The sequence below is a fragment of the Rattus rattus genome, chromosome 8, assembly GCF_011064425.1.
Source record: "Rattus rattus isolate New Zealand chromosome 8, Rrattus_CSIRO_v1, whole genome shotgun sequence".
Classification (NCBI taxonomy): domain Eukaryota; kingdom Metazoa; phylum Chordata; class Mammalia; order Rodentia; family Muridae; genus Rattus; species Rattus rattus.
Window position 1 is genome coordinate 34226804 of NC_046161.1, and position 21530 is coordinate 34248333.

The 21530-nt window shown below is 35.9% G+C and overlaps 1 protein-coding gene across 1 annotated transcript in view; it reads right to left on the reverse strand.

Annotated features, from left to right (window-relative positions):
* LOC116906775 (vomeronasal type-2 receptor 116-like) overlaps nt 1-21233 on the reverse strand; it is a 37258-nt gene extending 16025 nt beyond the window's left edge. The window contains exon 1 of the mRNA XM_032909622.1: nt 21019-21233. Within this exon, the coding sequence (XP_032765513.1) occupies nt 21019-21233 (215 nt within the window). The remainder of the gene's footprint in view (nt 1-21018) is intronic.
* Between the last annotated feature and the right edge of the window lie 297 nt (nt 21234-21530).

Below are 21530 nucleotides of genomic sequence, written 5' to 3' on the forward strand. Positions count from 1 at the left end.
AAAAATAAAACCAATAAGACACAATAGGACAACATTCACACACACACACACACACAAGCACACACACACACACACACACACACACACACACAAAGAATGTAAAAAAAAAGTTCAATGAACAGAGATGCAATGATACATAGTGACAGAGACTCACATGCTTTCATAAATAGAAAACCATAGAAACAAAACAACAAGAAAACCATATTATAGACACAAGTGTCATGTATAGTTTAAAAATTGTCCTTCAATGTGCCACTGAGTTTATTTTGTTTTTTAACTACTGCTGAGCATGAGTCCTTGCCTTAAAAATAGTTTGTGTATCCAAGGAGACTCATTTGGAAACAACTAATTTTTGTATTTCCAGTTGAGCAAGGGATGGAATTTTATGACAGCTTGCAAATTCCTTCCTAATTAAATATTGGGGCTTGTGTACATTTCACCTCTAAACACTGGATGTCTACCTTTCAGAGCCTGGTATGTAACTTCTACATACTTCCACAGTCTCTGAGAGTTCACATGTCCATCAATTTAGCTATGTTTAGAAGGACTAGTTTTCTAGGTCTCCTTCACATTCTTGGGCTCTTCCCATTTTCCATCCTTCTCTTCTGTCGCATTTCCTGAGCCCAGTATAGGTTGTATGGATACATCTCATTTAGAACTGTGTATGCTACTGCTATACAGAACTTCTCTGATGATTGCAGAGGGTGACACTGATCTATGAATATAACAGAATATTCTAAGGAGTTATCTTCTTTTGACATTCATTTAGCCAAATGATAATATTTTGTTCCCCCTAGGTCCATTGCCTATTTAGTTTTAGGTTCTTGACAACACAAACAGAGTAGGTTTCCATCTCATGGAGGTGTGGATCCTAAATCCACTCAAAAATTGGTTGGTTAGTATCACAAGCTTTGGGCCACTATTTCACTATTGCATATTTGTATCTTGTAGGCACAAAACCATTGTTGGTCACAGGATTCTAAGCTTAGTTGATTTTTACCTTTTTCCTTTCATAGCAGGCAGAGTACCTTCTAGTACCATGACTGTTCGTTCATAGAATTAATGACTCTAGGTAGATACTATCTCATTTACTTCATGTTCAATAAGTTTGGTCAGTTTTGTATTCAGCAAAGGGCCTTACCTTAATTTTTTGTAGAGCAACCAAAAGTTTTATCCATTTCCTGGGTTTTTTCGATGTTTCCATAGGACCTATTTTATCTATGACTCATTATACATATTTCTAGAACGGTAAGTTTCGTCTGGTGGCAAGAAATATATATCTATCAAAGCATGTATATATGTATGTATGTTTTATATGTATGTATGTATGTGTTTATGCATGTATGTATGTATCGATTGATCGATCAATCTATCTTTCTGTCATCTATCCATTATTAAAGAAGGTTCTACTATACTAAGCTTCCAAAAGACTAAAATCTTTTTATGTTTAATTTTTTAGGATGTTGTAAATCCCTGAATGAGACAACTTAATAACTTGAGCACCAAATGAGGTTTGCCTTGTACATGTGACCAAGTCTTGTCCATGAGTTAGGGGAAGGACTTCCAATCTCCTGATTTAATTTCAATCCGCACAACCCCAAAAATCAAATGTTTCTTGATTAAGCCACTACTTATGAAGACACTGTTTAATTTTCAAGCATCTATATCATTCAACTAGTCTGAAAACAGTTACCATTTAAGAATTCATTTTTATGTATGTAGTTGTGTAATATGTGTACATGTTTCTACATGGCATGTGTGTCTCTGTGTGCATATTTATGCATGTATGTGCATATATACAAAAGTGTGTTAGACTGAAAACATTTATGGATGGGCATCATCACCATCTACCACTTAATGCCAGGTCTTTTGTAGTTCATGTGATGCTGGAGATTTTCCTGCCTTTTCCTCATTTCACCAAAACATCAGCAGGTTTACATATTTGCAATACTATGCCCACTATTTTAAATCTGCAGATATAAACTCAGTATCTTCTGGTTTTCTCTCCTATTCACTTACTATTAGTCAGTAGAGAAGAAGACAACATGTACTTTTTAACAAGCAAGTTTATAAACACAGAGAAATATTACAACATTTTACAAGTAAAATATAATATCCATATATGTTAGTTTCATTAGGGTAGTATGATATAAAATTTGCTTTATATGTGTGTTCAAGTTCAATCTCATGTTGACCTATTTCCATATTCCAAAAATGCAATGTTATATTTTTCGTGATAGTAGGATATGTGGAAATGGAAATAAATAGCAACTAAAGCTCATGAGAAAATCATGGCATCTATATGTATAGAATGATTCACAGGAACCCTGAGTATTTGGTAATATAACCTTTATCTCACTGAACAGTAATAATCTAAAATCAGCAAAAGCTAAGTACTAAGATATGTATCATATTAACAAAAGAAGTATGAAAATTGAGAGATATTTGGAAGAATTAAACAGGAAAAATAAAGCTGTGAGATAGTTAGGAGCACAAAATCTTAAATGTATTTCACCATTTTCATCTAATAGTGCAAACACAATGGCTTTTGGGAGAGCTTGTGTGAGAGGAAAATGCTTGCTACTCCAGTACATGGGCATTTGTTTGATCCTTCATAGTCATGTATCTCATAGGGCACACTGGTAAACACTTTAATTTCCAGTTTGGGAGTTCTGAAGATAAGTGGATCCCAAAAACATTCTGTCCTGTCTTTTTAGGCATGACAGTAAATGCTGACAATAAGAGACCATGCACCCAGAATGTGACTCTTTCCACTTAGGTTGACTGTTGTCATCCACATCCTGGCACATACCTATGTATGTCCACTAGCACAAACATGTGCATCTATATAAGCTCCACCTTCAATAATAATATCCAATAAAAACTACATCATGGAAAAAGGATTGAAAGGCTAATTTAAGTGTAAATATCAAAGAAACCAGAGGGTTAAGCTATTCTACTATCTAACAAAAAATGGGTTTCCAAATATATACATGGAAAAGATATAAATGGTGTTACTCCTAGACTAATAGGATAAATTGGAATACGGAGCAAAAATTGCATTTTGTGATTTATCGTGTAAGAAAGAAATAAAAAAGCAAAATGGGCTTCCATGCAAAAACGTATTTCCATGAGATCCTGGTGTAACTAGAAAGTAGCAGACAGGAAATTGATGTTTGTCCCTATTTTCTCATCCTATGATGAAATCAACGCAAAATATCAAATGCATACATGCAAAAATGGGCAACGTGTCCAGACGTCTTTTCATATTTAAGAACTTAAAAGTCCCAGGAAACAAAACAAGACTGACTTTGTAGTCACTTCAATGGAAACATGTTGTGTGGAGTTGAGATTGAAGGTGTAGAGAGGAGATAACACCAGCAGAAAAGAAAGTGTGTTGCAAACTCTTCATTGGACAAAGAATTAAATCAGAGTATCCAACACAGAGAAACGTCCAGTAAGTATAATTCTCAAACTGTTTAATTGAGATGTTAATTGAAGGAACAGTTATCAAAGAATAAATTCAACTGCTGGATTAATTTACAGTGCTATCAGCAGTGATCGTGTTTTCCCCTTTTCCCAAGCTCACATTCATATGTCACCTTTCATTACTTTTGTAACTTGATATTTTGACTGGGATAATATTCTATCTTAAACAAGTTTTAATTTGATGATAAAATTTGTGGAGTTATTTACATACTCCATTCCTTATCCCTCTCTCAGCTGTGTAGTAGATCCTCTCTTTTTCTCTATGAAGGTCTCAATTTTTATACACTAATCTTAATTTTCTGCAGTCCAATATCTTAATTTTTGTTCTCCCTTAGCATGTCCCTTCCTCCCTCCTTTGTTTTACTTTGCTCTCCTCTTCTCTTTCTTTCTTCTCTCTTGCTTCCTTCTTTCCTCCTTCCTTCCCTCCCTTTCTTTCTATTTTGCATTGTTTCTTTCTTCCATGGAGTCCTTTTAAATATCTGTCCTTTTTGACAGTGTATCTCTTTCTACACTTAGCTATTCTTGAAATTGCTCTTTCGTGAAACATGGCCTCAACTCAGAGAAATTCCTGTGGCTCTACCTCTAAAATACAGGGAGTAAAATTGTGTAGCATTACACAAGTCCTTTAATTTTTGGTCTTAATATCTATACTGTCATGGTCTAATTTGGGAAATTCTCTCCCATGATAATGAAGTCAAGTGTTTTCTCTTTCTTATTGTCTGTCAGATTCAGAGTGAGAGGATTTTTAAAGTTTTCTAATAATCTAGAATTTTGACAAACTCATATGTTCATATACTCATCTTTGCTAACTCTCCTAAGGTATATCTTAGTTTCTGCCCATCTAACTCTTTTTCCTTAAATATAACTCTTTAAGACGAATTTGTATTGTTCAAGCATTCTTGGATGCATGACCATCTGCTGAAATGTGGTCAGCCTTTGAAGTACACATCCTTAAAGAAAATTGTGTTATCCTCTTTCATTGCATAAAATTGCCACTCACTCTGTAGCTGTATATGAGCTTGTTTGCTCATCTCCCTTCTGCTTACTGAGATTCTTTCTGGTCTGGGCTGATACAGATGTAGTACATGCTGACACAATTGTGGTATGTTCCTAAATGGAGCTTCCTTGCTATGTCTGGATGTTTCCATATAGTTTCACATCACCTCTAGCTCTTACAGATATTTTTTTTTTCCTTTTACAGTGATCCCTGGAAGGGAGAGAGTATGATCGTTATGTTACATTCAGTCAAGAACACTCTTTTGTTTCTAATTTTTCATACTTTGTTATGGGTCATTGTGGCAATGACCATCTATGAAAATAGTAGCATCTTATTTTTAGTCATTTCATTGACTGTTTCTTGACATTTGCATTTGGTTTTATCCTTGAAGTTTGAGCTATCTAGATTCAGGGTCTTGGCCTTCCAGGCCATGTCTGTGGTAGGCTCCCTCTAGTGGCATAGATTTCAAGCTAGACCAATCATTTGTTAACCAACTAACAATTTCTGTTCCATCTACTCTACATCTTACAAATATTTCTTATGACATGCAGCAATTGCAGGAACAGATTACAGCCATGAGTCAGAGACGTTTAGATGCCTGGAACATGGATAAACTTGCAGCATCGTTCACTAAAAGTTTAAAAGCTTTGAATCCTAATACTGAATTGGATTCAGTATTCCATCTTTGCAGCCATAGGGTTAGGGCTCGTGATTGTTGTATTATTAATCTATCCTATTTTTTTTTAGGCTGATCCTGAAGTCCCTCCATACCATCAGGCAAGATATCCTGGAGCTTCATCTTAAAAACAAAAAACTGGGAAATGCCATACCCACTCCAGTAGAGTCTCTGTGACATGAAGCTCTTATGCTTTGTTTCTATCCAGAACAGAGGCATGTGCCTAGAATGGCTTGGCGTCCTGGAGGTTCCTGACAGTCTCCCTACAAATAGATGATGACTAGGGTCTATGCTTGTGGTGGAGGTGCCTTTTGTGTTTTAGCCTTGGTGACCTTAGCAACTTTAAGCCTGTCAACAATATCTGATTTTAAAAATAAAGCAGTGTGGGAACATGGTCATGCACCTTTAGATGTCTCAGGAACTGAAAGTTCATAGATGGAAACATCTCACACCATCATGATACTGATAAACTCAACGGCTGCGATGAATTCAACTGCTGTATCCATTAGCTCCCAGTAAATAGGAGAGAAATTAATTGCAGTTACTAACAACATAACTGTTCCAGAAAAGCCTTTCCCCCCTTTTGGAAAAGTTTTGTTTAGCATGATTCAAAACAGTAATGATTCTTTTAAAAAGATCATAGACAGGTTCCAACAAGTTGAACAAACTTATCAAGAGTTAACTACAGTTACAAAAATTTCCTTATTAATCTGAGGGGCCATAAATATAGAGTTTAAACTTTATTAAAACAAAGATAAATGATGAATGCCTACCTGGTGCCCACAAATCTGGTAGTATAACTTCAGTTTTCTAAACTATTGTTTGAGGCTGAAAACTGTATGTTCTACTTTCCTCCTTGCAAGGGACATTGGTGGGGTAATGAATAAGAGCTGGATGACTGTCAGTTATGATTTACCTGTGCTAACTGCTTAAATCTGTGCCAAGAAGGAAAGCTACTTGCAGCAGCACACACCTCGAGTCTGTGTCTGTCTGTCACGCTGAATCCGTTCTCTTCCTGAAATCCAAGCCTTGGTCCCTCTGCTGACACACTCCCCTGGGTCGTCTACGGCAGTATTTGGTTTTATCCTTGAAGTTTGAGCTATCTAGATTCAGGTCTTGGCCTTCCAGGCCATGTCTGTGGTAGGCTCCCTCTAATGGCATAGATTTCAAGCTAGACCAATCATTTGTTAACCAACTAACAATTTCTGTTCCATCTACTCTACTTCTTTTAGGCATGGCAAATTGTAGGTTGAAGGTTTTGTGTCAGGGTTAGAATCCCAATTTCTCCACCAAAAGTCTTGACTGGTTACAGGAGATGTACAGTTTAGGCTGCATATCTCCCATTGCTACAATTCTTATCTAAGGTCAACTTGCAGAATCCTAGAATTTTTTATTGCACTAATTTTCTTGCTTGTCTCCAAGATGCCCAGATTTTGAGTTGTCTCTTCCAATATATTTGCTCTCCAAACTTCACTGACCTGATTGCACCTACAACTATCCCAATTTATACTAGAGATTCAGAGAACCACAGCCAAACAGTACATGGAACTTGTGGAATCCTGCAAAAGAGGCGGTGGGAGGATTTTAGAAGCCTGGGGTCAAACACACCAAAAGGAACACCACAGAATCAACTCACCTGGGATTGTAGGCACTCACCTTGCATACAGGTCCAAAATCACAGGAAACCATGGCAGGAAATTAAGGTAGGAGCTGGGAGATAGGAACAAACAGGGACCATGATGGAGCAAATCTTCATGACTTGCTGCTTATGAATTACTCAATCTGATTTTTAATATAGAACACAACTATTTTTCCAAAGGCACCATACACAGTAGCTGCACTCCTTACCCATCAATCATTAAGAAAATTCTGTGGAATTTCCCCTCCAGAGTACCCTGAAGGAAGAAAACCTTCAATGAAGAATCAGTCTTTTCAGATTAATCTGGGTTATCCTGTTAATACCAACTAAATGTTCCTGTTAACATGGCATTTACTGTTGTAGTTTAAATAGTTCATAGTTGCATGTGCTTGGTTATTACCTTTTTCCATTGGCAGTTTGCATAGCACCTTCTGGAATTGTAAAAGGTAACCTGCACGGATCAAGCTTTCTGGTCCATTCCTGTTGGAGTTTTCTTTATACTTTTTTTCAAGTGTATGCTTTCTCAAATAATAGAGTCTTACCATCAAATTTTAGGATGTAACCAAGAGCAACAATTTTAGCCTGTATGTTTGGGTGTTATGTTGTGGTCCTTGATACATTGAACTTGAATTTGCATGGGAGGAAAGATATAAACATAGTTTCATCATTCTACCTGTAGCTATTCAGTATGGTCAGTATTTTTAAAGTTCTGTCTTTCTTTTTATATTTTTTTCTTAAAAAGCTTTATTTACTTTATGTATGTGAGTACTGGTAGCTGTTTTCAGAGACAACAAAAAAGGACATCAGATAACATTTCTGATGGTCCTGAGACACCATGTGGTTGCTGCGAATTGAACTCACTACCCAGGAGGAGGAGTCATTGCTCTTAACCACTAAGCCATCTTTTCTGTTCCCAGGTTTCTGTGTTTTGACCAATATGTACTATTGTTTTCTTTGACAAACGTATAGTGTTTCTATCAGTCTTCCTTTATATATGATTGTAGGTGTTCTCAATTCTACTCCTTTGCTCATGGGTCTGTTTTCAATTCTGTTTTTGTTATTGTAGCTCTAAAATATAACATGAAAACTGGGCTTCAAATATCTAATTTTTTTGTTTTGTTCAGGATTGTATTTGTCTATTTGGGGACTTTTGTGTTTTCATTAGAAAAATAAACATACATCAATTTCTGTAATGTTAGCTATTCATGTTTTGATGAGTGTTGCCTTGAATGTGGAGATTGATTTGGTAGGATGTACAGTTTATGGGCTGTAAATCCATGCCAACACATTTGGTAAAGTAGAGATGTTCAAGACTGAGAAACCTGGTGGACATAATCCTCAGGCTTAGATGATTCCCCTTCCCATAACAGACTCCTGACTTAGAACAAACATGACATACATGCTTCTCATATAAAAGAGATATGACCACAACTCAGGTAGGCTCAAGACAGAGGTCTCTCTGCAAGTTAGCAATTTAGATGATTGGAGGGCTTCTCCGATAAGCTTTCCTTCCCAGATATTCCTCTCTGGAAAAGGTATTTAATCCTACGCCCACCTTGAAAAGTGGGGTTTTTTTTTTTACACATCAGTCTTCTGCCATGACAATAAACAATTCAGAACCATGGTTTGCCTGTTTTCATTGAGATCTGCCATGGGGAGCCATGGAAAAGGTTTTCAGCTATTGAGTTGCAGTCTAATCTCCTATAGAAGGCCTCTCTGAATGACCAGCCAAAACTTCCACCAAACCTGCTGCTTATCAAGCCAAGTACTCTTCCCAATGGAACTAGCAGGAGCTCCCCCTTTCTCTCCTGGCCCATGGCCATACACATCCCGAGGACCTCCACTGTTCTCTGCTCTTCTGCTGCTCCCAGCAGTGCCTGTGTGTCCAAGGGTCTGAGAACTCCACTGACCTGTCTTTGTTGTAGTCCAAGGACACTGGAACCATGTCCAGATTTTCTATGTTTCAGACTGGGCTTCCGCAGCCTCAGAGCCTTGTCCCTTTCCTCAAGCAGCTGTGTCCTGTGGCTAAGTAGACAAGAAACTCACAATCCTACACATTTTCACCATAATTAATGCTACTGATTAATGAGCTCAGTATTAGTAGATACTTCTAACATCTGTAATTTTAGGTAAAATTTATCTATGTCGTATTCCTTATTTCTTTATGTTCTTTATTAATACTTTATTTCTTTTTCTAGGTTTGTTCATTCAGAAATATTTTATTGAGAGCTATTTTGAGAGCTTTTTTATTTCTTTCTCTGTTTATTATTTGTACATTGGAAGGCTCACAGGTTTCTGTTGTAATTCTGCATCAGCTTTATTAGAGTTCTTAAACACTCTGTAAGATTGTTCGTGTAATTTATCATAACACCTACAAGTAAAGATCAGTTTAGTTCTTCTTTTCTTATCTGTGGTCTCTTTACTACTTCACCTGTTTTATTCCCTCAATAGCAATTCTAAATCTACGTTGAAGAGAAGAGGTGAGAATGGGTAACCTTGTCTTGTTCAAAAGTTCAGAGATGTATACTGTGTTTTCCTTTGTATCTTATGATGTTGTCTATTGGTTTTTAAAACAATTTTTTTTATTAAATTGAGGTACATTCTTTGTTTCATCATTTACTTCTAGATGTTTATCATGAAATGATGCTGGATTTTGGGAGAGGGCTTTAATCGATTCAAACAGGTGATCAGTTTTTTCCCTGTACTTTAGTCTGTTTATAAGGTGGGTTACATTAATTGATTTAAAGGTGTTGAATCAGTCTCGCATCTTTTCAATGAGGCCAACATGGTCACAGTGCTTAGCCATTTTAGCATGTTATTGGATTAAGTTTTCATACATTTATTTGTGTCTATGTTCAAAATAGGTTGTCCTATAATTTTCCTTTTTTTATTTTATTTTTTGATAGGATTTTTTTGTCTGTTTCTGAAATCAGGTTAATACCATTTTCCAAAGAAAATGTTCTTTCTTTTTCAGTTTTTTATAATAATTAAATACATATTAGTGTTACTAGATCCTTGAAGGACTGATAGAAATGTGCACTGACTATCTCAAACTTGAGCCTTTTTGGCAGGGGATTTTTAAGTTGATATTTGGATCTTTTTCAATGCTATAGGTCTACTTGAATTATTACCTTCATTCATATTTTCTATTGGTAAGTCATATGTATATCTTAAAATGCATTTATTTCTTTAAAAATTTCCAATTTAGAGGATATATATATTTTAAACATATGTTTATGATTCCTTGAATGTTCTCAGTGTCTATTGTAACATCTTGCTTCCATCTTGAATATCTCTTCTTCTTTTGTTACCTTGGCTAAATTTTTATCATTATTACTATTGTTTTTTTTTCATTCTCTGTGTTGATATTTTAGTTCTTCTTCATAGATTTCTGTCCAGATTTTAATGAACTCTTCCCACTTACCTTTATGACTATTGATTGTTCTTATATATTTTAGGCTTTCAGGTATCTCATAAAGTTATTAATTTTTGATCTCCAAACCTTTTTGATTTGGATTCAAGTGCCAAAATCATTCCTCTTATAAAAGCTTTCATTGTACAGGGTGATAAGCATGGATCGATCTGCATTCTTCTACATGTTGACCTCCAGTTGAACCAGCACCATTTGCTGAAAATGCTATCTTTTTTCCATTGGATGGTTTGGGCTCCTTTGTCAAAAATCAAGTGACCATAGGTGTGTGGGTTCATTTCTGGGTCTTCAATTCTATTCCATTGGTCTATCTGTCTGTCTCTGTACCAATACCATGCAGTTTTTATCACTATTGCTCTGTAATACTGCTTGAGTTCAGGGATAGCGATTCCCCCTGAAGTCCTTTTATTGTTGAGGATAGTTTTAGCTATCCTGGGTTTTTTGTTATTCCAGATGAATTTGCAAATTGTTCTGTCTAACTCTTTGAAGAATTGGATTGGTATTTTGATGGGGATTGCATTGAATCTGTAGATCGCTATTGGCAGAATGGCCATTTTTATTATATTAATCCTGCCATTCCATGAGCATGGGAGATCTTTCCATCTTCTGAGGTCTTCTTCAATTTCTTTCTTCAGAGTCTTGAAGTTCTTGTTGTACAAATCTTTTACTTGCTTGGTTAAAGTCACACCGAGGTACTTTATATTATTTGGGTCTATTATGAAGGGTGTCGTTAGCATTTTCTTTCTCGGCTTGTTTCTCTTTTGTGTAGAGGAAGGCTATGATTTATTTGAGTTAAGTCCAAGTGGATCAAGGACCTCCACATCAAACCAGACACACTCAAACTAATAGAAGAAAAACTAGGAAGCATCTGGAACACATGGGCACTGGAAAAATTTCCTGAACAAAACACCAATGGCTTATGCTCTAAGATCAAGAATCGACAAATGGGATCTCATAAAACTACAAAGCTTCTGTAAGGCAAAGGACACTGTGGTCAGGACAAACGGCAAACCAACAGATTGGGAAAAGATCTTTACCAATCCTACAACAGATAGAGGCCTTATATCCAAAATATACAAAGAACTCAAAAAGTTAGACCGCCCAGAGGGAGACAAATAACCTATTAAAAATGGGGTTCAGAGCTAAAAAAAGAATTCACAGCTGAGGAATGCCGAATGGCTGAGAAAACACCTAAAGAAATGTTCAACATCTTTAGTCATCAGGGAAATGCAAATCAAAACAACCCTGAGATTTCACCTCACACCAGTGAGAATGGCTAAGATCAAAAACTCAGGTGACAGCAAATGCTGGCGAGGATGCGGAGAAAGAGGAACACTCCTCCATTGTTGGTGGGGTTGCAGACTGGTACAACCATTCTGGAAATCAGTCTGGAGGTTTCTCAGAAAATTGGACATTGAACTGCCTGAGGATCCAGCTATACCTCTCTTGGGCATATACCCAAAAGATGCCCCAACATATAAAAAAGACACATGCTCCACTATGTTCATCGCAGCCTTATTTACAATAGCCAGAAGCTGGAAAGAACCCAGATGCCCTTCAACAGAGGAATGGATACAGAAAATGTGGTACATCTACACAATGGAATATTACTCAGCTATCAAAAACAACGAGTTTATGAAATTCGTAGGCAAATGGTTGGAACTGGAAAATATCATCCTGAGTGAGCTAACCCAATCACAGAAAGACATACATGGTATGCACTCACTGATAAGTGGCTATTAGCCCAAATGCTTGAATTACCCTAGTTGCCTAGAACAAATGAAACTCAAGACGGATGATCAAAATGTGAAGGCTTCACTCCTTCTTTAAAAGGGGAACAAGAATACCATTGGCAGGGAAGAGAGAGGCAAAGATTAAAACAGAGACTGAAGGAACACCCATTCAGAGCCTGCCCCACATGTGGCCCATACATATAGAGCCACCCAATTAGACAAGATGGATGAAGCAAAGAAGTGCAGACCGACAGGAGCCGGATGTAGATTGATCCTGAGAGACACACCAGAATACAGCAAATACAGAGGCGAATGCCAGCAGCAAACCACTGAACTGAGAACGGGACCCCGTTGAAGGAATCAGAAATGAACTGGAAGAGCTTGAAGGGGCTTGAGACCCCATATGTACAACAATGCCAAGCAACCAGAGCTTCCAGGGACTAAGCCACTACCTAAAGACTATACATGGACTGACCCTGGACTCTGACCTCATAGGTAGCAATGAATATCCTAGTAAGAGCACCAGTGGAAGGGGAAGCTAAGACTGGGTCCTGCTAAGACTGAACCCCCCAGTGAACTAGACTGTCGGGGGGAGGGCGGCAATGGGGGGAGGGTGGGGAGGGGAACACCCATAAGGAAGGGGGGAGGAGGGATGTTGTTCGAAACCGGAAAGGGAATAACACTCAAATGTACATAAGAAATACTCAAGTTAATAAAAAAAAAAAAAAACTTTCATTGTGTGCTATAGATTTTGAGATTCTGATGTGTTGTGATTTTAGTTTCATTCCATTCTAGGAATTTCAGTTTCCTTCTTGATTTCTTCCTTCAGTCAATTTTGGCTTAGATTTTTGTTACTTAGCTTCCACAGATTTACCTACCTACCTTCCTTCCTTTCTTTCTGTCTTTCCTTCTTTCTTTCTTTCTTTCTTTCTTTCTTTCTTTCTTTCTTTCTTCTTTCTTTCTTTCTTTCTTTCTTCCTTTCTTCCTTTCTTCCTTTCTTCTTTCTTTCTTTCTTTCTTTCTTTCTTTCTCCCTTTCTTTCTCTCTTTCTTTCTTATTTTTCTTTTCTTTCTTTTGTTCTTTCTTTCCTTTCTTTTCTTTCTGTGGTTGTTTATATTTTGATATTGTCCCTGGTAGTCTGGTAAAGTGCAATATGTAATTTCAGTTTTCCTGTATTTTAGAGGCTTGCTTTTATCGTAATATGTGGTATTTTGGAGAAAATTTCATAAGCTGCAGAGAAGAATATGTTTTCATTTAGCTTTTGATTGGAATTTCTATATGTGTGTTATGTCTATTTAATTTTTCAGAATGTCCAATGTGTCATACCACAAAAGAAATTTTCCATGTTATAAAACAATAGTGATGGTTAATATAAGGAACAAAGAAGAGACATACGATGCTGCAAATGAGAAAGCTCAAGTAATATTCAAAGAGTGGTCCTTCAGAATAGCACAAGATTCTTTCAGTAGATACTAGAAATCACCAGGGATTGGGCTGATATTCAATGAGTTAAAAAAACAGCATCAGTGCTCCCTTAAACTATACAATACAGTAAAACTTTCAGTCATAATGAAAGTTAAGTCAAATTTTTCATCATAAATGAGATTGAACAAAATCATGATCACTGTACAAGTTCTGTAAAGATATATGAAGGAGTAGTTAGTTCTATAGAATGGGATAAAATATCAAACATGGCAGAGAGAACAATAAAGAATGCCAGAAATCAAAATAACAAAATTATGCTATAATAATTAAAAGCAAACTAACAAAAATGACATAATTATTAAATGCCATTCAATAATGCACCTCAATATTTATGTTCAAAAAAAAACAATGAGGAGACAAGATAAATAGATTGAATAAGATAAAAGTACTCATGTTTCTACTATTTCCATGAAATATAATTCATATCCAATGACAGATCCCAAATTAGGGTTAAAGATGGAAAAGTCTTCAAAGTAAATATACTTAAAATTTAAACTGACTGGGAAGAAAGAGAGAGAGAGAGAGAAAGAGAGAGAGAGAGAGAGAGAGAGAGAGAGAGAGAGAGAAACTCATGAGACACTTCTATTTAATAAAGGTATTTTACTGCATATAGCCAACATCAAATTAAATGGTGAGTGATTTAAAACATTTATAATAAAATAAGGAAAAAATAAGGCTGTAATTCTCTCCACATTATTTAGTATAGTACTTTATATTCTAGCAAGAGCAATAAGACCACCAAAGGAAATTTAAGGGATACTGCTTAAAAAGAAGAATAATTGAAAGAATCACTATTTGCAGATAATAATATACATAAGTGACCCCAAAAATCCTAGCAGGGAATTTCCACAGACAATAAATACTGTAAGCAAAGTGATTGGATACAAGATTAAAGAAAAAAGAAAAGAAAAACAGTATCTCCCCCACATACAAAGTACAAATGGACTGAGAGATAAATCGGAGTAAGCAACATCATCAACAATATCCACAAATAGTACAAAATAACTTGGAGGAATTCTAACCAACTAAAGGAAAGACTTATATGATAAAAATTTCAAGCCTTTGGAGAAATAAATTGAAGATCCTATCAGAACATGGAACAATATCTCATGAACATGGATAAGTGGGATCAAGATAGTAAACCTGATCACACTACCAAAAGCAATCAAGAGATTAAATGCAATACCCATCTAAATTCCAACACAATTTCAATTCTTTATAGACCTTGAAAGAACAAATATAATTTGTTGTAGAAAAACAAAAATCCCTAGATATCTAAAACATTGTTGAAGAAGAAAATTATTTCTGGAGGTACCAGCATCCCTGATTTCAAGGTGTACTGCAGAGGTATGGTAAGAAACCATTTTGTGACATTGGCAAAGAAACATATTTGTTGATCAATAGAATCAAATTGAAGAACCACAGATAAAACCACACATCTAAGGATGACAGATTTTTATTATATAATCCAGAAATACACAATGAAAACCAAAAAAAAGCATTTCCAAAACATTGTGTTGGTCTAACTAATGTCTGCATATAGATGAATGCAAATTGAGTGATATTTATCACACTGTAGAAAATAAAGCAAAATTGACCAAAAACTTTAATATAAAACTAGGTACACTGAATCCAACAAAGGATAAAAGAGGGGAATTGCCTTGAAATAATTGACACAGGAGATGACGTTTTAAAAAGAACACCTATAGCTAGCACTGGCAATAATACTGACAATTTGTAAGTGGGAACTCTTGACACTGAGTTTTCTGTGAGGCAAAGGATACTGTCAAAATGACAAACCAGTGTACAGAATGGAAAACGATCTTCACCAACTCCTAATCTGATAGAGTAGTAATATTCAAAATATACAAATATGACAAGAAACTAGATATTGAGCAGCCAATTATTCTAAGTAAAAGGCAGAGCACAGAGCCAGAGAAGATTCTCAAAAGAGGAAAACAGGAAACTAGTTAGGAAGCAGTTAAAGAATTTTCAACATATTTAGCCACCAGGATAATACTAATTAAAGTGACATCGGGATACCATCTTATACCTGTCAGAAGGACTATAATCAAAAACACAAGAGATAGCACATACCGGTGAGAATTTGGAGCAAGGGGAACACTCCACTGTTGGTGGTGTGAGTACAAATTTGTAAAGCTACTGTGGAAAATAATATGGCAATTCCTTCAAAAACTGGGAATTGACCTACCTTAAGACCCAGCCATATCACTTTTGGGCATATACCCAAAGAATGCTTTATTATATCACAAGGACACTTGCTCAACCATGTACATTGCTCCTTATTCATAATAGCCACACACTCGAAAAAATCAAGATGTTCAGCTGAAGAATTAATAAAGATAATGGACTATATTTATTCAATTGAATATTATTCAGCTATTAAAAAAAGACATTATTGGGGTTGGGGATTTGGCTCAGTGGTAGAGCACTTGCCTAGCAAGCGCAAGGCCCTGGGTTCGGTCCCCAGCTCCGAGAAAAAAAAAAGACATTATGAAAAACTCAGGCAAGTTTATATAACTAGAAAAATATTATGCTGAGTGAGGCAACCCATATGAAGAAAGATAAACTGATATGTACACACATATACGTGGAAATTAATTTATATGTCAAGGATCATCCTGCTTCAATCCACAGACTCAGGTTAAGTAACAAGAACGGCTCTATGTGGATGCATGGATCTCCATGGGAAGAGGAAATGGAATACATTTTGTGGGTGGACTGTGTGCAGGTGGGGTTGGGAACAGGACTGATGAGGTAGTGGTTGGGAAAGATATGAAGGAAGAGAATACAAGGCAAGCTAAATGGAACTGGGGGATATCTGGGCAGTGATGAGTAAACCTAGTGCAGTGAAAGCTTCCAGAATTCTACAAGGGTAATTAGTAGGATTCTAATGAGGATCTCTAGTAAAGGAAGATACTGAGTTAAAACAATCCATGTCTATAACCAGGCAAATATTCAAGATCTGGTTCTGGGACATCAATGCTACAAAACCTTCAGCCTAAATGTATCTTGCCTGTAAGATGCCTGTAATAAGGCTATCGAGAGGCAGAAGGTGTGGGAATGGCTAACCAGTGATTGGTAAAATTTGAGGCCTCCACCAGGCAAGAGAGCTCATGCTTGTCATAGTCCAAATGACTAGGAACCAGAGACTGCAGAGCTCAGAGACATAGGTTAGGGAAAAATGTAGTAGAATGATCACCAATGATATTTTGCTGTATTCATACACATGCCTAGGTCATTTGTAATAAGAGAAGCCCCCACTGGCAGCTAATGAGAGCAGATGCAGAGACCCACAGTCAAACATTATGTGTGGAGAGAGCTCAAACTGGAGATCTCCACTGGCTCCTTCCTCTTGGAGCTCTAGGAGCCCTGTGAAAGAGGAGGAAAAATTAGAAGAGAGAGTGGAGTTTCAGACAATCGAAGAACACAGGCTACAGAAGAAAATAAGGGCTAAATCCTAACCATATATTTTATGGTTCTTACCTAGGTAATATTGTGGGACTAATAGAAAGGGAGTCAGAATGTCTATGACTCTTTTGTTTTGGTCTCTATCACATTTCCTCCTATTGGTTTAACTCACTCACCCTTGATATGTGTTTGTGCCCAGTCTTATTGTGTCTTGTTATGCTGCCTGTGTTTCAGTGATATCTCTGCTCTTTTTGAAAGAAATGGTGGCACAGATCAAGGGGAGAAGCATTAGGGTAGGACTGTCATTACTGTAGGGCAGGAAAGTTTTTGGTAGGCATAAATTAGAAATGAAAACATTAAGAAGAAGAATCTAAGTTGGCATAGCTATCCAGAGATGTAAAAGGATAGATATAAAACCAACCTATTCAAAGGGACCAATCAAACATACTTTATATACATTAAAGAAAAAAATTCAAGAATAGGGAATAACACTCGAAATGTATATAAGAAATACTCAAGTTAATAAAAAAATAAAAATAAAAAATAAAAAAAATAAAAAAGAATAGGGTATTACACCCTTAAACATGCACACATCCAACACAGAAGTACCCAATTTCACTAATGAAACAGTAGTAGATTTCAAAGACAGATTAACCACAGCACAGATGTAATGAGTTATTTCAGTACCTCACTTTCAGCAGTAGGTTATATGGAAAAAAACTAAATAGAGAAGCTTTGATATTAAATGACATCATCAGTCAGTTCTATCACCACATGTAACACCACTTTTACCCCTGTAACCTCTAGAAAAATGATATGTTTACACTATATATTGATGTCTACTATGTACTAATCATCCTTCAGCAACCTATCTACATAAAACACATTTTCAAAAAGTTTTAAAAATATAACGATACTTTCCAAGAACCCTTCATTCTCTACCAAGTATTGAATTTAGCAGATTAAAAATTTGAAAATCCTCAAGATGTTATGTTAAATTTTTTTTACATTTACGTAGACCAGATGAAGTAAATAAACATTTTATGTCTCTGTTTCTCTCTCTCTCTCTCTCTCTCTCTCTCTCTCTCTCTCTCTCTCTCTCTCTCTCTCACACACACACACACACACACACACACACACACACACACACACACACACACACAATGAACAATGGTCCTCTGTGAAACTGGGAGGAAATCGGGAAACAATCACAGTTTGGGGAACTCTAGGGTTGTTTATATCCTGCCCAAACTGTACTATGCAAGAATTTTGACCAAAAGCTATTTACATAGTGTGCTATTTTTACTAGGTCTACTTACATTGTTTCTCTGGCACTTAAGAGAATTTAAAAAGATAATTGCAATACAGTATTCAGTATAATTTTTTGGTGTTCCACCTGTCTGTGTAGATAACACTTGCCCTGAAAACAAAGGTACACCCATCTGTAACTCACTAATGCTCATATTAAAGGGATGCACAACTATGATACCCAGTGAGATACTTGGTTTTGAGAGCACATGGTTTACAATAAGTTGTATAATTAATCTGACAAAAATTAAAAGTAGATATATTACATTCCATAATTTAACCATTGTACATTTCCCATAGCAATGATACTGCTCTCACGATGATAAAGGAATGTGCATATATATTACTGATATAACTGTATCAATGCATAATTAAATTAGCGCAAACTCTTTTTGAATAAAACACAAAAGATCTTCCATACCTGAAAACTGTGATTTTGAAAACTGAAAAATGTACTTTAGAGAAATAAAAGTTCATGTTATTTTATATCTTAAGCATGAAATATCAGAAGCACTTAAGGTAAACAATACATTGTAACATATTTTGAAATAACCAAGAAGGAGATATTTATGTCCTTAAAATTGCAAAATACTATAAATGGAAAGTATCCACAGAGAAGTAGAAAAAATGTAAAATGACATTTCATATTCCAATATATAAATAATTTAAGTTATCGATATACATAATGCATACATAACTCATAAAATGTCATTTGGATTTTTTTTTTATGATATTGTGAATGAATAGTATTTCAATACATGGTGAAACTGTTATTGTTTTGCAGGGAAATTAACCATCATGCATGAATGATACTCTAATGTTCATACATGTACTACTGTAACTTAATCTGTTTTAATCTGATGATGGTCATATTATTTATATTCAGACCACATCAAATATTCAGTTACCATTTTCTTAATTTGACTAAAAAGTTAAAAAAAATTACAAAATTTGACCAAATTAGTGTCAGAGAAAATAAGGCTAGCTCCAAAACTTTTGGTGTTTTGTGTTTATGATAATTAAGACAACTACACTTAATGCTGCTACAGATATAACTGGAAGAAATTTATCTTAAGAAAGAATGGTTTCTCTTTCAAGTAACATATGAAGTCTCTTACTACTATGTAAAATATTTTACTGAAGTTTTAAAACACTTGTAAACCTTGAAGTGTATATGTTTTCGTATGTCCCAATCTCAATGAAAAATACTGTGCGAAAAATCAATGTGCTGCCTATATCAGACATGTTATTCTTATAGCATTTATCATTTTAAGTTTATTTTATTATTTCTAACATCATAGGGTACTAAATCACATTTATACAGCAGTCTTTTCTTGTACATATTAAACAAGACAGTCACAGAAGGCTCATGTAATTACAAGTGTGAAGTTTGCAGGGATGGGACTGCTGTGGTACCACCTGAAGTGGCATTCAAGATGACGCACAGTGAGGGGTGCCTGATCTTTTGATACGGGAAAGCCAAGGATAGGATGAGAAACAAAAATAGCATCTGCTGTCAACCAGAACATTGTCCATCTTAGTGTGCAAGGTAGAAACATCTGAAAGACCATGCAGCCTTTTAATCTCCCTTGATGTAAGCAAGGATCCCTTGGGCCAATAAACTCTTTATAGAGTATTTTGTTCAGGCATCAATTTCTAAATTTCCCAAGTTGCCTATGGTAAAGCTAAACCTATTACAGTATCCTTAATTTCAAGTGACATTGTACACTTGAACATGTTCTTCTTCTACTGCTGAATTAATGGCTTATTTCCACAGTCACTTTTCAGCAGACACAGTAATGACACAGTAACAATTATCAATCTTGAGTTCCATGTTTATTTTAGGTTTATTTCCACTCTTTGTCCCTGCATGAAAAGTCGTGAAAGTATATTCCCACCTTCCCTTGCTGAGTTCAGACTTGAGTGCAAGCTGCACTCCTCATTTTCAGGTACTTACTGTGTGGTTGCCTACAGCAATGGACATGGCTGTCTGGGAAAAAATACACCTGTCTTCCTTTAACACTAATATGCATGATTTTTTTTCTCTTTAGCAGGATGTAAAAAACTCAAACAAACTTATCTGATCTTAATCTTGCCCCTCATAAAGGCCAAGAAACATTTTTCACATGCTCCAATACAATAAACTCAGTATGTGCAGAGAAATATATTCATGACCACAAATACACATTACATATATAATATATACAAAAATATATATGCATATGTGCATATATATACATATATGTGCATATCTATATGCAGGAAACAGGTAAACATAGTAAGCTATCACAGAAGACAGATATTAAAAGTTAGATAAAATAATCTGAGGCAGATGGAGGTATTTCTAAAGCAGACAGTAGGTCTCAATTTCTAATCCTGACATTCCTATTCCCAAATTTTCTGCAGCACATACAGACTTTGTCACTGTAACCTCACCCAGGGAAATAGTTGTTCACTAACAACAGTAGCATTATCCCACTGAACACAGCTAGATTTCTAGAATACTCTCAAATACTCTTTTTGTTCTATATTCCTTCACCTGCAGAGCTAACATAGGTAACATCCAAACTGAGGAGTTACAGGCATGGCTGAGAATATGGGGGAAATTTCCAGTGAGTACTCTTGAAGAAAGGAAATAAATGCCAAATTCATTATCTCTTAAAGGACCAGATGAGTCATTAAAAAGACAGGACGGCAGAAAGATCTGGGAATGGAGGAGAGGATATATCTTACTAGGGTAAACATTCAGAATAATGAAGCTTAAATCTGTACCTCCCCTAGGGCATGTCAATGCCAAATCTTGAAAATGAATAAACGGTAAGGGACTTACTCAACCATAAAATCTCTGTTGAATTTAAGCATCCTCCAGTCAGTGGTTTTGTTGAGAGGGTAGATCGCATAAGCAGGGAAATATCCAATAATCACCACATTTCCTTCACCATGTATACGGTAATTCATCCTGACTAAGCACTCGCTGCTTGTGTAGGAGCACACAAGAATTGGAATCTGCAGAAAGCAAGAGATAAAAGTCCAAGAGAACAGCATATTAACAAAGTATCTGCCCTTGTGTGAGCATGATAAGTTGAAATCTGCAATGTACAGCACACATGTGCATGGGGTATGTATATATAATTGTTTAGAATTCTATTGGTTACTGAAGTTATCACATGAATCATCCCAAGTTCTTTCTGATTAAACTTCACTCCCCAGTGGATTTGCCAAGTGCTTTCTTCCCACACGCTTTGATTCTGAGGGCTTGCTTTCAGAATAACAAACAATATAGATAAAAAAATCCTTTTCATGATTCCTCTCTAGCCAGAGGCGTTATGATTCCATCCAAGA